The sequence below is a fragment of the Muscardinus avellanarius genome (genome assembly GCF_963383645.1).
Source record: "Muscardinus avellanarius genome assembly, chromosome: 4".
NCBI lineage: Eukaryota > Metazoa > Chordata > Mammalia > Rodentia > Gliridae > Muscardinus > Muscardinus avellanarius.
In genome coordinates, this window is record NC_137789.1 from 18,781,816 (window position 1) to 18,797,475 (window position 15,660).

Genomic DNA, 15,660 nt, shown 5'->3' on the forward strand with positions numbered 1-15,660 from the left:
TTTTAAATAAGTTAATTTTAAAAGGTTCAGCAGCAATCACCAAGCACCTATTATGTCTGAGACACTGCAATGCCACTCTATGATAAAAACATACACAAAGCTCTGACCCTCATATTTAATAAACAGTTTTCTAGCAAGCAGGAAAGCCTGCTGTCTACATTCACCATCTGCCTTCTCTTAAGTATTTTTATTCCATTTTGGTGTCACCACAAAAAGTACGGGTAGAGGACGTGGACACACTGACTGACAGCAGAATAAAGAGAAATGATAATGGTATGGAGAGTCTCTGCATTTTAAGCTATACAGAAAAGTGACTGTTTTCCTTCAAAATTTCTTCTAGGTCCCAACTGAACTGTAAGCCAAAAAGCTGAAACAATGGCATGTCCCAAATTGCTGACATTTAGCTGACACTCAAGAAATGTTTATTGAATAAAATTAATTTGAGAACCTTGATAAAAACCCATGGCTGTTTGTGTTGGCCATCACTGAGGGAACAATAATCTAGATTTAAATTTCAGGTATGTTTGCTTAAAAGAAAAAATCAATTTCTTTGGCATAGAAACATATCTTAGTGTACAGAACAAACCCAACACTTGGCATAACTCAGGAGAACATACTCACAATGGAGTAACTTAGGATAAGACACAGCTGAAAAGTAACTTGTTTTACAAGTAAACAATCACCAGACGCTGGGCATAACCAGACACATCTGAACCTACTGTAACACACTGAATTTTCAGACTAAACCAGACACGCCTGACACACGTATGTCCCAGACTAACCCTGAGACACACAGACACGCAGGGAGAGGCACTCCTGACTTCAGGGAGGCACACTCGGCCACCACTTTGCCCCGTGGGTCACTCCAGTGCACTTGGCACGGCCTCTGCACAGATCACCAGTGACGACTCTGGAGCTTCCCTCCTCAGGCCCCTTCGACTCTGGTCTCCTAACCCAACACCTCGCCGCGCACCCTGATTCTAGCCGCCTGCAGTCCCTGGGCACCTGTGTTGTCTCTCTGCAACACCCTTGTAAGTCCTATGGCCTTTGGTACTTCTTTAGTCTTCTCTGTAACCTAGAGATACATAGTGTGTGAAGTGTGATATAGGACTTGAGGGCTAAAGGTATTAATAATCAAGACTGGAATGACATACAGAACCTGTAGTTGCCACAGCCACGATTCAAAGTGGAGCCAGGGGAACCGGGTAAAGGAAAGCTCACGTAGCTGGAGCATCCACTGCCACTCAACACCTGTGACGCTGAGACACAGCGTGGTGATCTGTGCCTCTGGCACCCATCACCTAGCTAACAAGATTCACTGGCAACTAAAGCGTTTTGAACACCTGCCGAAATTAGATATAATCTGTTTCTTAGCTGTGATATTTTGCCATTTCTTCAAGTGTACAATTCAGAGGTATTGTTTACACTCACGATGTTACGTAACCGCCACCCCTATCTATTCCCAAGCCCTCTCCTCCCTCTAAGCAGCAGTGACTTCCCTTCCAACCTCCACGCCCCTGGGCGCCCGTCATCTACTTTGTGTTGATGACTCTGCCTGTTTTAAATGTCCATACAAGTGCAGCCATCACTGTTGGTCCTTTACAGCCTGGCTTATTTCACTCAGTGTGTTCCCACAGTTCACCCACTTTGAAGCATGTATCACAATTTCATTCCTCCTGCTGCTAAACAATGTATGTACCACATGCTTATCCATTCATCTGCTAAGGGGCAGTTGGGTCATTTTCCTCTTTGGGCTACAGGGATTAATGATGCTATGAACATTCACAAGTTCTGGTTTGAGTCTGTGGTTCAAGTCTTTTGAATACCTAGGATTGGATTCCAATTAACATGGTAATTCTATCTTGCTTTTTTTTTTGGTACTGGAGATTTAACCACGGCATTCTACCTCTAAGCCACACCAACCCAATTTTTATTTTGAAACCAGGTCTCAATTATCAGGCCTCAAACCTACAATCCTTCCTCTGTTCCAGCCTTCCAAGTATTGGAATAACAGGAGTATGCTACCATACCTGGCTCTATTTTGCTTTTCTTGGGAAACATCAAATTGCTTCCTAAAACGCCAAACTGTTTTTCATGGTGGTTGTATGTTCCAACCAGCATGATGTGAGAGTTTAGATTTTTCCACATCCTCCTCAATGCTTTTTTTTTTTTTTTGGCAGGTCTGGGGATGAAACCCAGGGGCATTCTACCTCCGAGCTATACCCCCTGCCCTATTTCTTATTATTTATTTTGAAACAGGGTCTCACTGAGTTGCAAAGGGCCTCACTAAGCAGCTGAGGCTGTCCCTGAACCGTGATCCTCCAGTCTCAGCCTCCCAAATGCTGGGATTACAAGCGTGCACCACCACGCCTGGCTCTCCTCGCCCTATTTTACTTTTACTTTGAAATAGGGTCTTCCTAAGTTGCTCAGAGTCTAACTACCTGCTGAGGCTGTTCCTGAACCTGCAATCCTCCTGTCTCAGCCTCCCAAGTACTAGAATTAGTGGATCAACATGTCCAGCCTAAAATTTATATTTTCTAAGATTCAATTATCCAAATTCTCTTGGAAACGTCCACTTTATGCTCTAGACCTCACTACGTCATACTTTGACTTAAAGGCAGAGAATTCTACAACTGCTAAATGTTGCAGAGGTGCCAAGTTATCGGTAAAATGCATAAAGAATCCATTCTTGGTTTCATTTATAATAATGAGCTACTTACTTATTAGAGTAGCAACAACTTCAAAACAGATGAGCTGGTTGTTCTGGAATAATTTTACAAAGGGAAATGCCAAGAGTGGAAGATACGGTGTGTCGCTAAAGATGGAGGACCAGTGAGCTAAAGCCGACAAGGTTCTGCGAATAAAATAAGGAAAGGAAGGCCAGAAAACAATACTGTTATTATTATTTTTTTTTTGGTGGTGGTACTGGGGGTGGAACCCAGCGGCTTTGTACCTCCGGGCTATACTCCCAGACCTATTTTATACTTTATTTGGAAACAGGGTCTCACTAAGTTGCTGAGAGCCTCACTAAGTAGCTGAGGCTGGCTTCGAACCTGCGCAATCCTCCTGTCTCAAGTGCGAGGATTACAAGCGTGCGCCACCACGCCCGGCTAACAATACCGTTCGTTATTAAAACTGATTTGAATCCACACCACAGCTCTAAGTGTAAATGGCGTGGCTTTCCACTGCAGATGGGAATGTTAATGGAGACTTTTTGTGGGCAATAATTTGGCACTGGCTATTGAAATTGCAAACGCATATATCCTATGACTCAGCAATTCCACTTATAGAGATTTATCCAAATGTGTGTTCCCACATGAAGAATGATGTACATACAGTGACTATCAGTGCAGAATGACTAGACGCGCTAGAAATCGACCTAAGTACAAAGAGTTTTCCCCTAAAGAAAGAGCTTACTTATATTTACAGAAGCTACATATTCAACAATGAATTTCCCCCTCTTTTTGGTACTGGGGATTGAATGCAGGGGCATTCTACCTCTGAGCTACACCCTCAGGCCTAAAATTTTTATTAATTTTGAAACAGGGTCTCCCCAAGTTGCTAAGGCTGGCTGCAAACGTGATATCTTCCTGTTTCAGCCTCCCAAGTACTGAGATTAGAGGTGTGTGCTGCCATGCCCAGCAATAGATTCTTTATTTAAATTTAAAACAAATAATTTTAAGCTTCTTTAAAATATACTATACCTCAGCTAGGCAAACACGTGTAGTGGCACACACCTGTAATCATAGCTATTGGGAGACTGAGACAGGAAGGTCACAGGTTTGAAGCCAGCCTCAGTATAACTTGGTGAGTTTCTCAGCAACTTATCAAGACCCTGTTTCAAAATAAAAAATAAAAAAGGACTAGGAGTATAAGTCAGAGGTAGAATGCCCCTAGGTTCAACTGCTAGTAAAAAAAAAAAAAAAAAAAAAAAAAAAAAAAAAAAAAGAATGAAGAATATATAAATACGTATACACACATATGTGTTTGTATACATATATAAATATTATAAAAATTGCCAACCATACACAAAAGTGAAAAGCACAATTTTCCTAGGCATGTACTGTTGCCTACCTCTGACAATAAATCCAATTCCTTATTACACTTCTTTTATTTATATTTATCATGTCTCCTTGTTTTGCTACAGTATATTAAAGCAGACCGCTGACATGAGGTTATTCATGGGACCATCAGTGCAACAAGTTTGCCATCAGGTGACTTATGCTGATGCTGGATAACAGGCATGAGAATCCACACTGGTCTGTCCTACTCTTTTTTTTTTTTTTTTTTCTGGGTCTGGGGATGGAACCCAGGGGCACTGTACCTCCGAGCTACACCCCCTGCCCTATTTTTTATTCTTCATTTTGAAACAGGGTCTCAGTGAGTTGAGAAGGGCCTCACTAAGGAGCTGAGGCGGTCCATGAACCGTGATCCTCCCGTCTCAGCCTCCTGAATGATGGGATTACAAGTGTGCCACTCCGCCTGGCTTATACTGTCCTATTCTTACTAATGCTTAAATGTTTCTTTTTTATTTTTATTAATTAATTAATTTATTTATTTATTATTTTTGGCAGTACTGGGGATGGAACCCAGAGGCATTTTACCTCTGAGCTAGACCACAAGCCCTATTTTTTATTCTTTATTTTGAAATAGGGTCCCAATGAGTTGCAAAGTGGCCTCACTAAGTAGCTAAACCTGGATCCTCCTGTCTCAGCCTCCTAAATGCTGGGATTACAAGTGTGCACCACCACACCTGGCTATGATTAAACTTTTTTTTTTTTTTGGTGGTGGTACTGGGGTTCCTGGAAGTCCTTCAACCTCCGGGCTACACTCCCAGACCTATTTTTACATTTTTATTTGGAAACAGGGTCTCCTAAGCCAGCGCGGCTAGCTTCGAACCTGTGCGATCCTCCTGTCTCTGCCTCCCAAGCACGGGGATTAAAAGCGTGCGCCACTACGCCCGGCATTATTAAACTTATAATAAAAGTTTAATTAATAAAAGTCTTGGGCTGCACTCTTATATGAATGGATCATATTACCTAGCTTTTCTATGTCCTAGTTTCTTCATCTGTAATATAAGTTAAATGTATATTTAGTATTTCCAAATACACAAAAAGTACTTTAAATGGTTAGCTTTTATTATTATTATTTTTTTTAATTTTTTTTTGGTGGTTATGGGGTTCCTGGAAGCACTTCTACCTCCGGGCTGCACTCCTAGACCTATTTTTTATTTTTGGAAACAGGGTCTCTTAAGCCAGTGAGGCTGGCTTCGAACCTGCACAATCCTCCTGTCTCCGCCTCCCAAGCACGGGGATTACAAGCGTGCGCCACCACGCCCGGCCAGCTTTTATTATTATTAACATTTACTGAGAGCTTACTTATGAACTGGACATTAGCATAAGCATTCTAAAAGAAAGTCTCATCTAATTACTTCAAGTCTCTTATGATGTTCATGTTATTTGCCCTATTTTCAGAAATGAAGGCTGAGAGAAGTAAAATGTCACATCTACATCACAGTTACTAATAGGTAAAACCAGGATTCAAAAGCTCTTTCTATTGTGCTATTTAGTTCCTTTAGATTACCTGAAAAATTCCTATTTTTTAGAATACAACAAAAACTAATATTAATATGCAATATACGTATTATATATATATATTTTTTGTGGGTCTGGGGATGGAACCCGGGAGCATATGAGCTCCAAGCTATGCCCTCTGCCCTATTTTTTATTCTTTATTTTGAAATTGGGTCTCACTGAGTTGCGGAGGGCCTCACTAAGTAGCTGAGGCTGTCTGCGAACCGCGATCCTCCTGTCTCAGCCTCCCGAATGCTGGGATTACAAGTGTGCACCACCATGCCCAGCTCATATATAAGTTTTTTTTTTAAACAAACCAACATATCACAGAAGGCTAAACAAAGCTGAGCAAATAATATCTTATAAACAAAGTATTTAAAACACTGCCATGAGCTACGGGCATCACTACACTGCTGCAGTATTCGGAGCGTACCTCTGCAGTACTCTGAGCAGTTTCCTACTTTTGATGGGGTATTTCTTGTGAAGGGTGAGAAATGCCGTGTGAGTGCCCTTATCTACCAGGCTGCTGAACGCAGAATGGTTTTCAGGCAGCTGGAGTAGTGAGCGCCAAATGAACATCCTGAAAGGAAAAATGTCATTTTAAATAACCTTTTAAAGTAAAATTGGTTTAACATTAAAAGTGTTTAGACATTACCTGTATTTTGTTGGATATTCACCATAGCCTTTTAATAAGGTTTGTAAGCGCTTTTTGTTTAGTCCATCTGACAATTCATTCTACAAAAAGACAGTCCTGATTAAGTGACATAATCATATCTGAAAACATGGTAATCTAGTCCACAGTGGGTTTTCAACCTTAGAACACAAAAGGTAAGAAATGTTATATCACTTGACTCTATGCACACATAGTCTCTCTCCGCCCCTCAAGTTTAGGCATACACACAGAAAACAAAGTTTATTATATATTACTCTCCCTAGATCAGGGTTTGGCAAACTTTTTCTGTAAATGGTCAGTTTTAATATTTCAGGTCTTCTGAGCCAAGGGGGAAAATAAACATTATGTAGATATTTACATAACCATTTTAAATGTAACCATTTTAAAATACAGAAAGTACTCTTAAACTGGGCTTGTAATCCCAATACATGGGAGGCTGAGATAATGTGATCAGAGGTTCAGGGCCAGCCTCAGCAACTTATTAGACTCTTAGACCTTCGATGTTGTTTCAAAAATGTATATAAAAAAGAAAGAAAGAAAGAAAAAAAGAAGAAAAATTAGGGTTGAGGGTGTATCTGAGAGGTAGAACGCCCCGGGTTCAGTCTCTGGTACCACCAAACTGACTCTTAGCTTGAGTAGCCCCGCGGTAAACGCAATGTGTCTGACGCTTTCTTCCCTCACCATCTTCTTCCTTTTTCTTAAAATTCTGGACAACTCCTAGTATGCAGGACAAGTCTGCCCTAAAAACTTACCTAGCTCATCACTTCATCTTCTGTACCAGTCAACATCAATGTGTAGAGATAAGACTGTTATATCTAACACTTCTAAGTCAATTTTCATCTTAATGGAAACATATTTTAGAGGCTTTAGGATCATACAGCTGTTTTCATAAACTATCTCACTTGATGCTAGCAATTGTATGGAAAAGGTAGGCTGTTGGCTTTTCCTTTCTTGAACCAAGAAACTGAGACGTTTAAAGGTCAGTGACTTGCTCACAGTCCTTGATGTGCTAATCTCAGGGCCAAGCGGGCGTGGTGGCGCACACTTGTAATCCCAGTACTTGAGAAGCTGAGACAGGAGGAGTGCAGGTTCAAAGTCAGCCTCAACAACTGAGTGAGGCTCTCAGCAACTTGGTGAGACCCTGTCTCCAAGCAAAATATAAAATAGGTCTGGGAATATACCTCAGAGGTAGAAGGCCCCTGGGTTCTACCCTAAGTACCACCACCACACAACACAAAAAAAAGACTCTCATTTGAGAGCCACATACCCCATAAAGAATGCAACTAGTCCAGTCCAGTCTGGAGTAACATGATCTAGGAACCAAAGAGGTCAACTGCTGCTATCACCAAAGTACTTGCTGCCACTGAAGTCCTCCCCCACTTTTGGTAGTACTGGGGATTGAAGCCCTGAGCATTCTACCTCTGAGCTACATCCTATCCTGATTTTATTTTTTATTTTGAAACAGGGTCTCACTAAGTTGCGGAGGGTCTCACTAAGTAGCTGAGGATGCGCGTGAACCTGGGATCCTCCTGTCTCAGCCTCCCAAGTATTGATATCACAAGCGTGAGCCACCACACTCAGCTTGAAGCCTCTTTTTAGATAGGAGAGAATGCTTCAAGGGAGTGTGGCCTGACCTTTTCTGTCCTTGTCTTGACCTTGAGCTGATGGGGCTCCTATTCTCTTTCAGGTGTCCTGATGCCGCGATCAGTTGAGGACAGGCTTCCACCCCAGGGGAACACGCTGCTTCAGCCTCCTCCTTAGAGCGGGCTGGGCTCTGCAGAAGCAGCCCCTCCTGCCATCATTTGCTGGATTCCACATTTGGCTATTTTTATAAGTCACTCATGATCAAGTCTCAGGGAGCATTCAGCTTATCCAGCTATCTGCTAGAGCTTTCACTGAATAGCAGCAATACTAGCTTGTCTTTACATAGCTTTGGTTTGTGTTTGCTATTGTTTTTAAAAATTAGTAGTTTGCCAGAACGGGTTACATGAAACGGTTATAAACTATAAAGACAATCAAGGACATAGCACATAACAGGGAGGACCAGAGTTACATCCATGGGGTGGAGAGCAACATCCAGTGGGGTGCCAAAGCTATTGGTAATGCTCATTTCTTACTGTGGAAGTAGTATGTGCAGAAAAAGTTAAGGCAGCTCCTGGGCCTGCTACCCTTAGAAGGCTGGCCCGCGAGGTTGGCCTGTGGCTGCTGCCTTGAAGCGGGCCTTCCGGAGGTTCCCACCGCACCCAGAACCGGCAAGAGTGGCCCAGGATGCCTGAACTGCTAGTCCAATAACATTTCTACCAAACACTTGCTTTCCCTGGGGGGTCTAGAATTTGAAACAGGTTAAATAGAAGGCTTGTGTAGCCAGCCTCCAGCACAAGCCCTGGACACGAAGTCTCAAATGATTTCCCTAACAGAGAACACTCCATACATGTAGGCACAGTTCACTGGCACAGGGTCAAGTGCGCCCTATGACTCCCGTGGGAAGAGGACTCTTGGAAGCCTGTGCCCGGGGTCCTCTACACTTCTGCCACGTGCCCTTTACCTTTGCTAATTCTGCTTTGCCTCCTTTCACTATGACTTCATAGCTATGACTATATCTCCTGAACCCGCGCTGGCAGCATAGCCACGCACCAAGTCTGAAGACAGTATTCCAGCCACCCAACACAGAGTACATATGGGACCTTTTTAATTATTTTTCACTACGCTGTAATCTGCCTTAAATATTTTTATGTATTTGTAGGTTCCATCACTTAAAAATGATTCAAGAAAAGTTATTAAGCTAATGAGAAAAAAAATCAAATCTTGGTAAGAACACTGACAACTAGAACTATCAAACACTGCTGGTTGGAATGTAAATTGATTTAATCAACCACTTGGCGAAGTGCTGGTAATGATACATTTTTTTAGCCAAGTGTGGTGGCATTCACCCGTAATCTCAGTACTTGGGAGGTTGAGAAAGGAGGATCACAGGCTCAAGTACAAGCCTCAGCAACCCAGTGAGACTCAGCAACCTAGCAAGACCAAGTTTCAACAGAAATAAAAAAGAGCTGAGGGTGTAGCTAAGAGGTAGAATGCCCAATCCTTAGTACCACAAACAAGGGAAAAAAAACCACTTTTATATGGGTACCGATAACATAGGTATGTTCAGCTCATAAAAATCACTGTGTACTCAGTGCACTTTGCATGTGTGATTTTGTTTACCATCAACAAAACGTTAGGCTGTGCATGGTAGTCCCCATATTTGTGAGGATAAGGCAGGAAGATCGTAGGTTCAAGGCCAGCCTAGACAACTTTGTGAAACTCTGTCTCAAAAATAAAAAGTCAAAAGGGCTGGAGGCATAGCTCAGTGGACGATTACCTCTGGGTTCAATGTTTAGTACCCCCCACACACAGATTGAAAATTCCTTGAATGAGTATACCAAGTATTCATCCGCCACATGCTAGTGCCTAGCATACTGGACGGCGCAATTCTGTACTAACTTTTAAAACACATACACATGTACTACGTTTATGTGGAAAGTTCAAAAGCACACTGTGATGTCAGTTAAAATGTTCTTCTCTTCTTATGATATTCCTTAAGTCCCAGGAGGGAGAAGAGTGATGATGGCCTAGAAATCACAAGGATTGTCTCCAGCAAAAGTTTAAGTATAGCACACTCTTACCTCTTTATTTTCAAGATGACCGGCCAGGTCCTGTTTTAATATTCTAGTCTGAATTTTGCTCTCTCTAGGCTTTGCGGGCCGCTGGACTCTCCTTGACGTCACTGTCATCTTGAGGTCACTGGAACTCAGTTTATTCTTAGGCAAATCTTCAATCACTTTCACTAACGGAGGCGGAGGCTACAGGACAAAAAGCACGCATGCGTAGATGTAGGCCTACGCACATACACACGCATACATACATAGTCTAGTTGGTATTCTTGGAAACAGGTCTTTTCTAATGATTTCCAAAATTACATATAATTATTCTTCAGGCAAAAAGGCTAGTATGTCTAAGAATGTTTTCTTGTTGACTAATAAAGTAAATTTCTGCTAAATGCCTCAGAAAAACAAATGAAAACACATGATTTAAAACCAGCAATAAGTTGGGCATGGTGGTGCACGCTTGTAATCTAGCACTTGGGAGGCCGAGACAGGAGGATCGTGGACAGCCTCAGCTACTTAATGAGGCCCTTTGCAACTCGATGAGACCTTGTTTTAAAATAAAGAAAGCCAGGTGTGGTGGTACACACTTGTAATCCCAGAGTTGAGAGGCTGAGACAGAAGGATGGCGGTTCATGAACAGTCTTGGCTACTACTTAGTGAGGCCCTTTACAACTCAGTGAGACCCGGTTTCCAAATAAAGAATAAAAAATAGGGATAGGGGTACAGCTCGGAGGTAGAATGCCCCTGGGTTCCATCCCCAATACTGTAAAAACAACAACAACAAAAATACAGGTGAGAAATCATGACTGAAAACGTGGCTCTGGAAGTATGAGCAGCAAAATATATCTAGAAAAATAGGTGGTAGTAAGTTCCAAGGAAGTTAGCAAACAGCAGCATAAAGATGTTATTCTTGATAATACTGAAATATCTTTAAAACCTGATGTTGTCTTAATACCATACCTTATTTATTTCTTGTGTTAAAGCCTGAATCGAATATATGTTCAGACTTCCATTTTCCATAATAGATGCAATGTACCGTCCATGTGGGCTAATTACCGACGAGCTAATTCCTTCATCCAGGCTCCCAATTTCAAAGAGAAGTTTACAAGTCTGTATATTGACAAACCTCATAATACCATCTTGACTTAGCACTCCAAGAACCTAAGAGCAGAGAAAACAATGAGCTCTTAAAAATATTTGCAGATTTAATATCTGAAAGTCAAAATACATTTGCATATCCGGGTATATGTGTGTGTGTGTGTGTATATATAAGATACATATACATGCACAATTTTTTTGATGGGGGCAGCTGAAGGAGGTTCTATTCTCAATAAGCCTGTGTATATTTTATTTTATTTTATTTTATTTTATTTTATTTTATTTTATTTTATTTTATTTTATTGCTGTTCTGGTGATGGAACCCAGGAGCATTCTACTTCTGAGCTACACCCCCAGCTCTATTTTTTATTCTTTTTATTTTGAAACAGGGTCTCACTGAGTGGCAAAGAGCCTCACTAAGTAGCTGAGGCTGTCCATGAACCATGATCCTTCTGTCTCAGCCTCCAAAATGCTAGGATTACAACCTTGCACCACCATGCCCAGCTTGTATACATTTTAAAATCAATGAGTCATGTCATTCAGGTTCAGATAAATCTAGTAAGAAATACATCCTGGGGCCAAAGAAAGGTGACCTAAGACAGGCCACACCCACAGGGGCCGCAGATGACTGAAGAGCCCGCCCCTCCTCCTCCTCCCCCTCCTCCTCCTCCTCCTCCTCCTCGCTGGCTGCCAGGAGCAAGGCGGGTGGAGGCGTTGTCATCCTCTCCCTACTGCCCACCCATACCACTAACTCTTGGTGAAGAGTCTCACTGCCTGCTTGTCTTCAGTGATTGTAACTAACTTCTGGGGAGTGCAGAGAGACTGTGGATTGCAAGGGTAGTAGGCATGTAAGAGAAAAGTTTGTCTTTTAAGGGAAAAAGTTTAAATTTTAATCTGAAAAATTCAAAGCATGTAATGGAAGACTGAGGCTAAGAACCCTTTGCTGCCTGCGCCTTAGGCATAGGTTCTTTTCTGTTGTAAACAGTATCATTATCTCACTGCTCAAAATGTAGATGTTGCTAGTTATAAAAACACATTTTGGGGTGACAGTCTAAAACTGGATGTTTTTCACTGGTTGAAAAACAACTGGCTGGCTAGTAGGGAACAAGAGCCCTCATTTGTAGTAGATACAAGATTCTATACAAATTATAGATGTATATAATTTTTATACTACTATTTCAACTCTGGAATTATATCCTACTAATAAGATGTATAAAATGGCATCTACAAGTTATTTGGTGCTGCACTATTTGTAGAAGAAAAGGATTAAAAATAGGTGATATATGCTGGGCGTGGTGGCACACGCTTGTAATCCCAGCATTCAGGAGGCTGAGACAGGAGGATCATGGTTTGCGGACAGCCTCAGCTACTTAGTGAGGCCCTTTGCAACTCAATGAGATCCTGTTTCAAAATAAAGAATAAAAAATAGGGCTGGGGGTGTAGCTCTGAGGTAGAATGCCCCTGGGTTCCATCCCCAGTACTGCAAAGGAAAAAAAAAAAAAAAAAGATAAAACACTATTCAGCTACAAAGAAAGAAGCCAGGTATGGTGGCTCATGCCTATAATCCCAGTACTTGGAAAGCTAAGACAGGAGATTGCAGGTTCAAGGCAGGTCAGACTCTCAGCAACCTTGCAAGACCCTGTTTCAAAATAAAAACTAAAATAGGGTTGGGGATAGAGCTCAGAGGTAGAATGCTTCTTGGTTCAATCTCCAGTAGTTTTTTTTGTTTTGTTTTGTTTTTAGTGGTACTGGGGTTCCTGGAAACCCTTCTCCGGGCTACACTCCCAAACCTATTTTATATTTTTTTATTGGAAACAGGGTCTCTTAAGCCAGTGCGGCTGGCTTTGAACCTGCGCAATCCTCCTGTCTCCACCTCCCAAGCGCAGGGATTACAAGCGTGTGCCACCATGCCTGGCCCCAATCTCCAGTAATATTAAAAAAAAAAAAAGATAAGAGCTAACATAGTTCAGAAATTGATGTGATCTTTCTGAAAACATGACGTTTTACAGTTCTGATACTAACCTGATTAGAACCAGCATCAAAACTGTCAGGAAGAAATTCCAGATGGCGAATGGCTCGAACTTTAGTGGGCATCTGGATAATTCTCAAAAGCTTCGTAGCTTCCAAGCACCACAAGTGAAGGTGATTTGATTTGCCTCCAGCAGCCAGGATTCGGCCATCTCTACACAGCAAAAAGGTGAGAAGTAAGACTATCTGAATTGTTTATAGCAGCAATATCCCACGGAACTTTCTGTGGTGATAGAAATGTTCTGTATCTGTGCTGTCCACATGGTTGCCGCTAGCCATATGTGATTATTGAGCCCTTGTAATGGGTATAAGATGGTAGAGGCATACGCGCACACCTCACTCATTTAGCCCTTCCTCAATTCCCACCCCATGATAATTTTTATTAATTTAAATTGTCACATGTGCCTAGTCACTATCATATATAAGACAGTCCAAATTTATGGTGTGTGTGTGTGTGTGTGTGTGTGTGTGTGTGTGTGTGTGTGTGTGTGTTTACTTTTTGTATTAAGGCATCAACTTAACAAATGTTTGATGATTTGATTAGGGGGGTTTTCTGAGTAACATTTATATTTTATAGCATAATCTCAAGGTCATTTATCAATATCTTTCTATATTTCACATACAACTATATAGAATTGGTAGTGCATTGCTACACACACACACACACACACACACACACACACACACACAGAGCCAATTTTCTTTCCTGCACAAAAGAAGCTACTTTATTTTTATAAGGTACAAAAAGAATAGGCTATATTGGCCTCTGGGGCTGAGGCTTGTTTATTCAGCAAGGACTTTGCTGTGTCTACTATAAGTCAGCTATCCTAGGACACAGGGACAGAGCAGTAAACAAGTCAGGTAAGACTGAGCAAGGCAGGCGATCCTGTTGTTATAGGATTTTTTATTTAGAGGAAGACAAACAAATAAATGAATGTGATCCCAGCTGGTGAGAAAATTTTATACAGAACTATAAAAGGAGATAGATAATGATAGCGGGGAAAGGAAGATCTGCTACCCAAATGGCATGAATGGGCCAATCTTACATGATTTGGAGGAAAAATTCTACAGTATACCAGATTGGCCAGTACAAGAGGAAGGGCTCAGAATGGAATAGGTTAGCATAAAAGAAAAGAACTGTGCTCCAGTGTGGCTGGATCCGATTAAGCGGGAGGAGGTAGATGAAGAGGGAGGCCAGGCCAGCTGACAGAGCCCCCAGGGGGCATGGTGGGGCATGTGGCTTTCACTAGCGGGAGCAGCGGAAAGCCTCTGAAGAACTCACTTAGGAAAGTGACATGACCTGACTTCCTGGTTTACATAGTCCACTCCATCTGCCTGTGCAGAGACGGACGTTAGGAAATGAAGATAAAACGGGCACTCTAATACGGAGGCTAGGACAGAGGGCGGAAAGAGACGAGGAGTGCTGGAACTAGGGCAAGACGGAGACAATGGGCAGAGAATTTTGACCAATTCAACACATAGTTTGGTAGGATCGATGGGATTTACTGATGACTTGAAAAGCAAGAAAAGAGAAATCAACACTTATTTTCTAGCTCTTTCTACTGAAAAGGCCTAGAAACAGTGAGCAGCCCTACCACAGTAAGTGCCCCTAGCATCCATAATAGGGTCTTAAAGCTCCATTTCCCACTAAATGCACACTCCTTAGAGAAACAGCTGACTGCAGGCTTGGGGCAGGAAATAGAGAGAAATATGGAACATCTAGTCATATCAGAAAATATAAAAAATATCACAGACAACCAAGGTGATATCAAAGCAATCCATAAGAATTTGAAGATCGCACTAGTTAAAGATGAGAGAACTGTAAGGTTACTAAGAATATTGACTATGATGGCTTAAAACTTGCCAACTATGTTAAACACATGAGTTTACAAGGATTAAAGATAAAAAATAACTTCTAAGGCTACGTTTGCAAGATGCCAAAAAACCCAACTCATTACTTTGAAAACTAGTTTAAGAAAAAAGAAAATCAAGCTTTACCATGTCTTTTCTTTACAAACTATACATCAAAGTCAGACGTGAGGAGAGGAAGTTGTTTCTATACAAGGCCTCTAGTTAATAAGCAAAGAAGACACAAGAGAAAGTGCAGTGAGCTACGTCTGATTCCATGCTGGATGGGTCTAGGTAATGATTATCCATGGCCATTAAAATCAGAAGAGAAAGCCGGGTGTGGTGGCATACGCTTGTCATCCCAGCAGCTTGAGAGGCTGAGACAGGAGGATCACACAGGTGCAGCTACTTAGTGAGGCTCTCAGCAACTTAGTGAGACCCAGTTTCCAAATAAAGTATAAAATAGGTCTGGGAGTATAGCCCGGAGGTAGAAAAGCCCCTGGGTTCCACCCCCAGGACCACAAAAAAAAAAAAAAAAAAAAAAAATCAGAAGAGAAAATGTTCTAGGCAGCTCCTGATGAAGGAACACAACCCAATTATAATACCTCATGCGCTTCACTCCAGCTTTTAGTTCAATCCTCCAGCTTTTAGAAAATACAATAACCAGTGTACAGAAAATAGAGATGAGAGAGGACCCTATTAAACACCATATGGACACTAAGAGCAAAACCCAGGACACTGGAAATGCTACAGGAGCACAAAAATAAATAAATAAATAAATAAATAGGATATA

At 41.6% G+C, this 15,660-nt stretch overlaps 1 protein-coding gene across 1 annotated transcript in view; it reads right to left on the minus strand.

Moving 5' to 3' along the window:
• Positions 1–15,660, minus strand: part of TBC1D31 (TBC1 domain family member 31) — a gene marked incomplete at both ends in the record, with an annotated part of 71,191 nt that overhangs the window by 30,383 nt on the left and 25,148 nt on the right. Inside the window, 6 exons of the mRNA XM_080694722.1 lie at positions 2,721–2,854; positions 6,007–6,153; positions 6,229–6,308; positions 9,912–10,088; positions 10,854–11,054; positions 13,014–13,173. Of these exons, the coding sequence (XP_080550848.1) occupies positions 2,721–2,854; positions 6,007–6,153; positions 6,229–6,308; positions 9,912–10,088; positions 10,854–11,054; positions 13,014–13,173 (899 nt within the window). The remainder of the gene's footprint in view (positions 1–2,720; positions 2,855–6,006; positions 6,154–6,228; positions 6,309–9,911; positions 10,089–10,853; positions 11,055–13,013; positions 13,174–15,660) is intronic.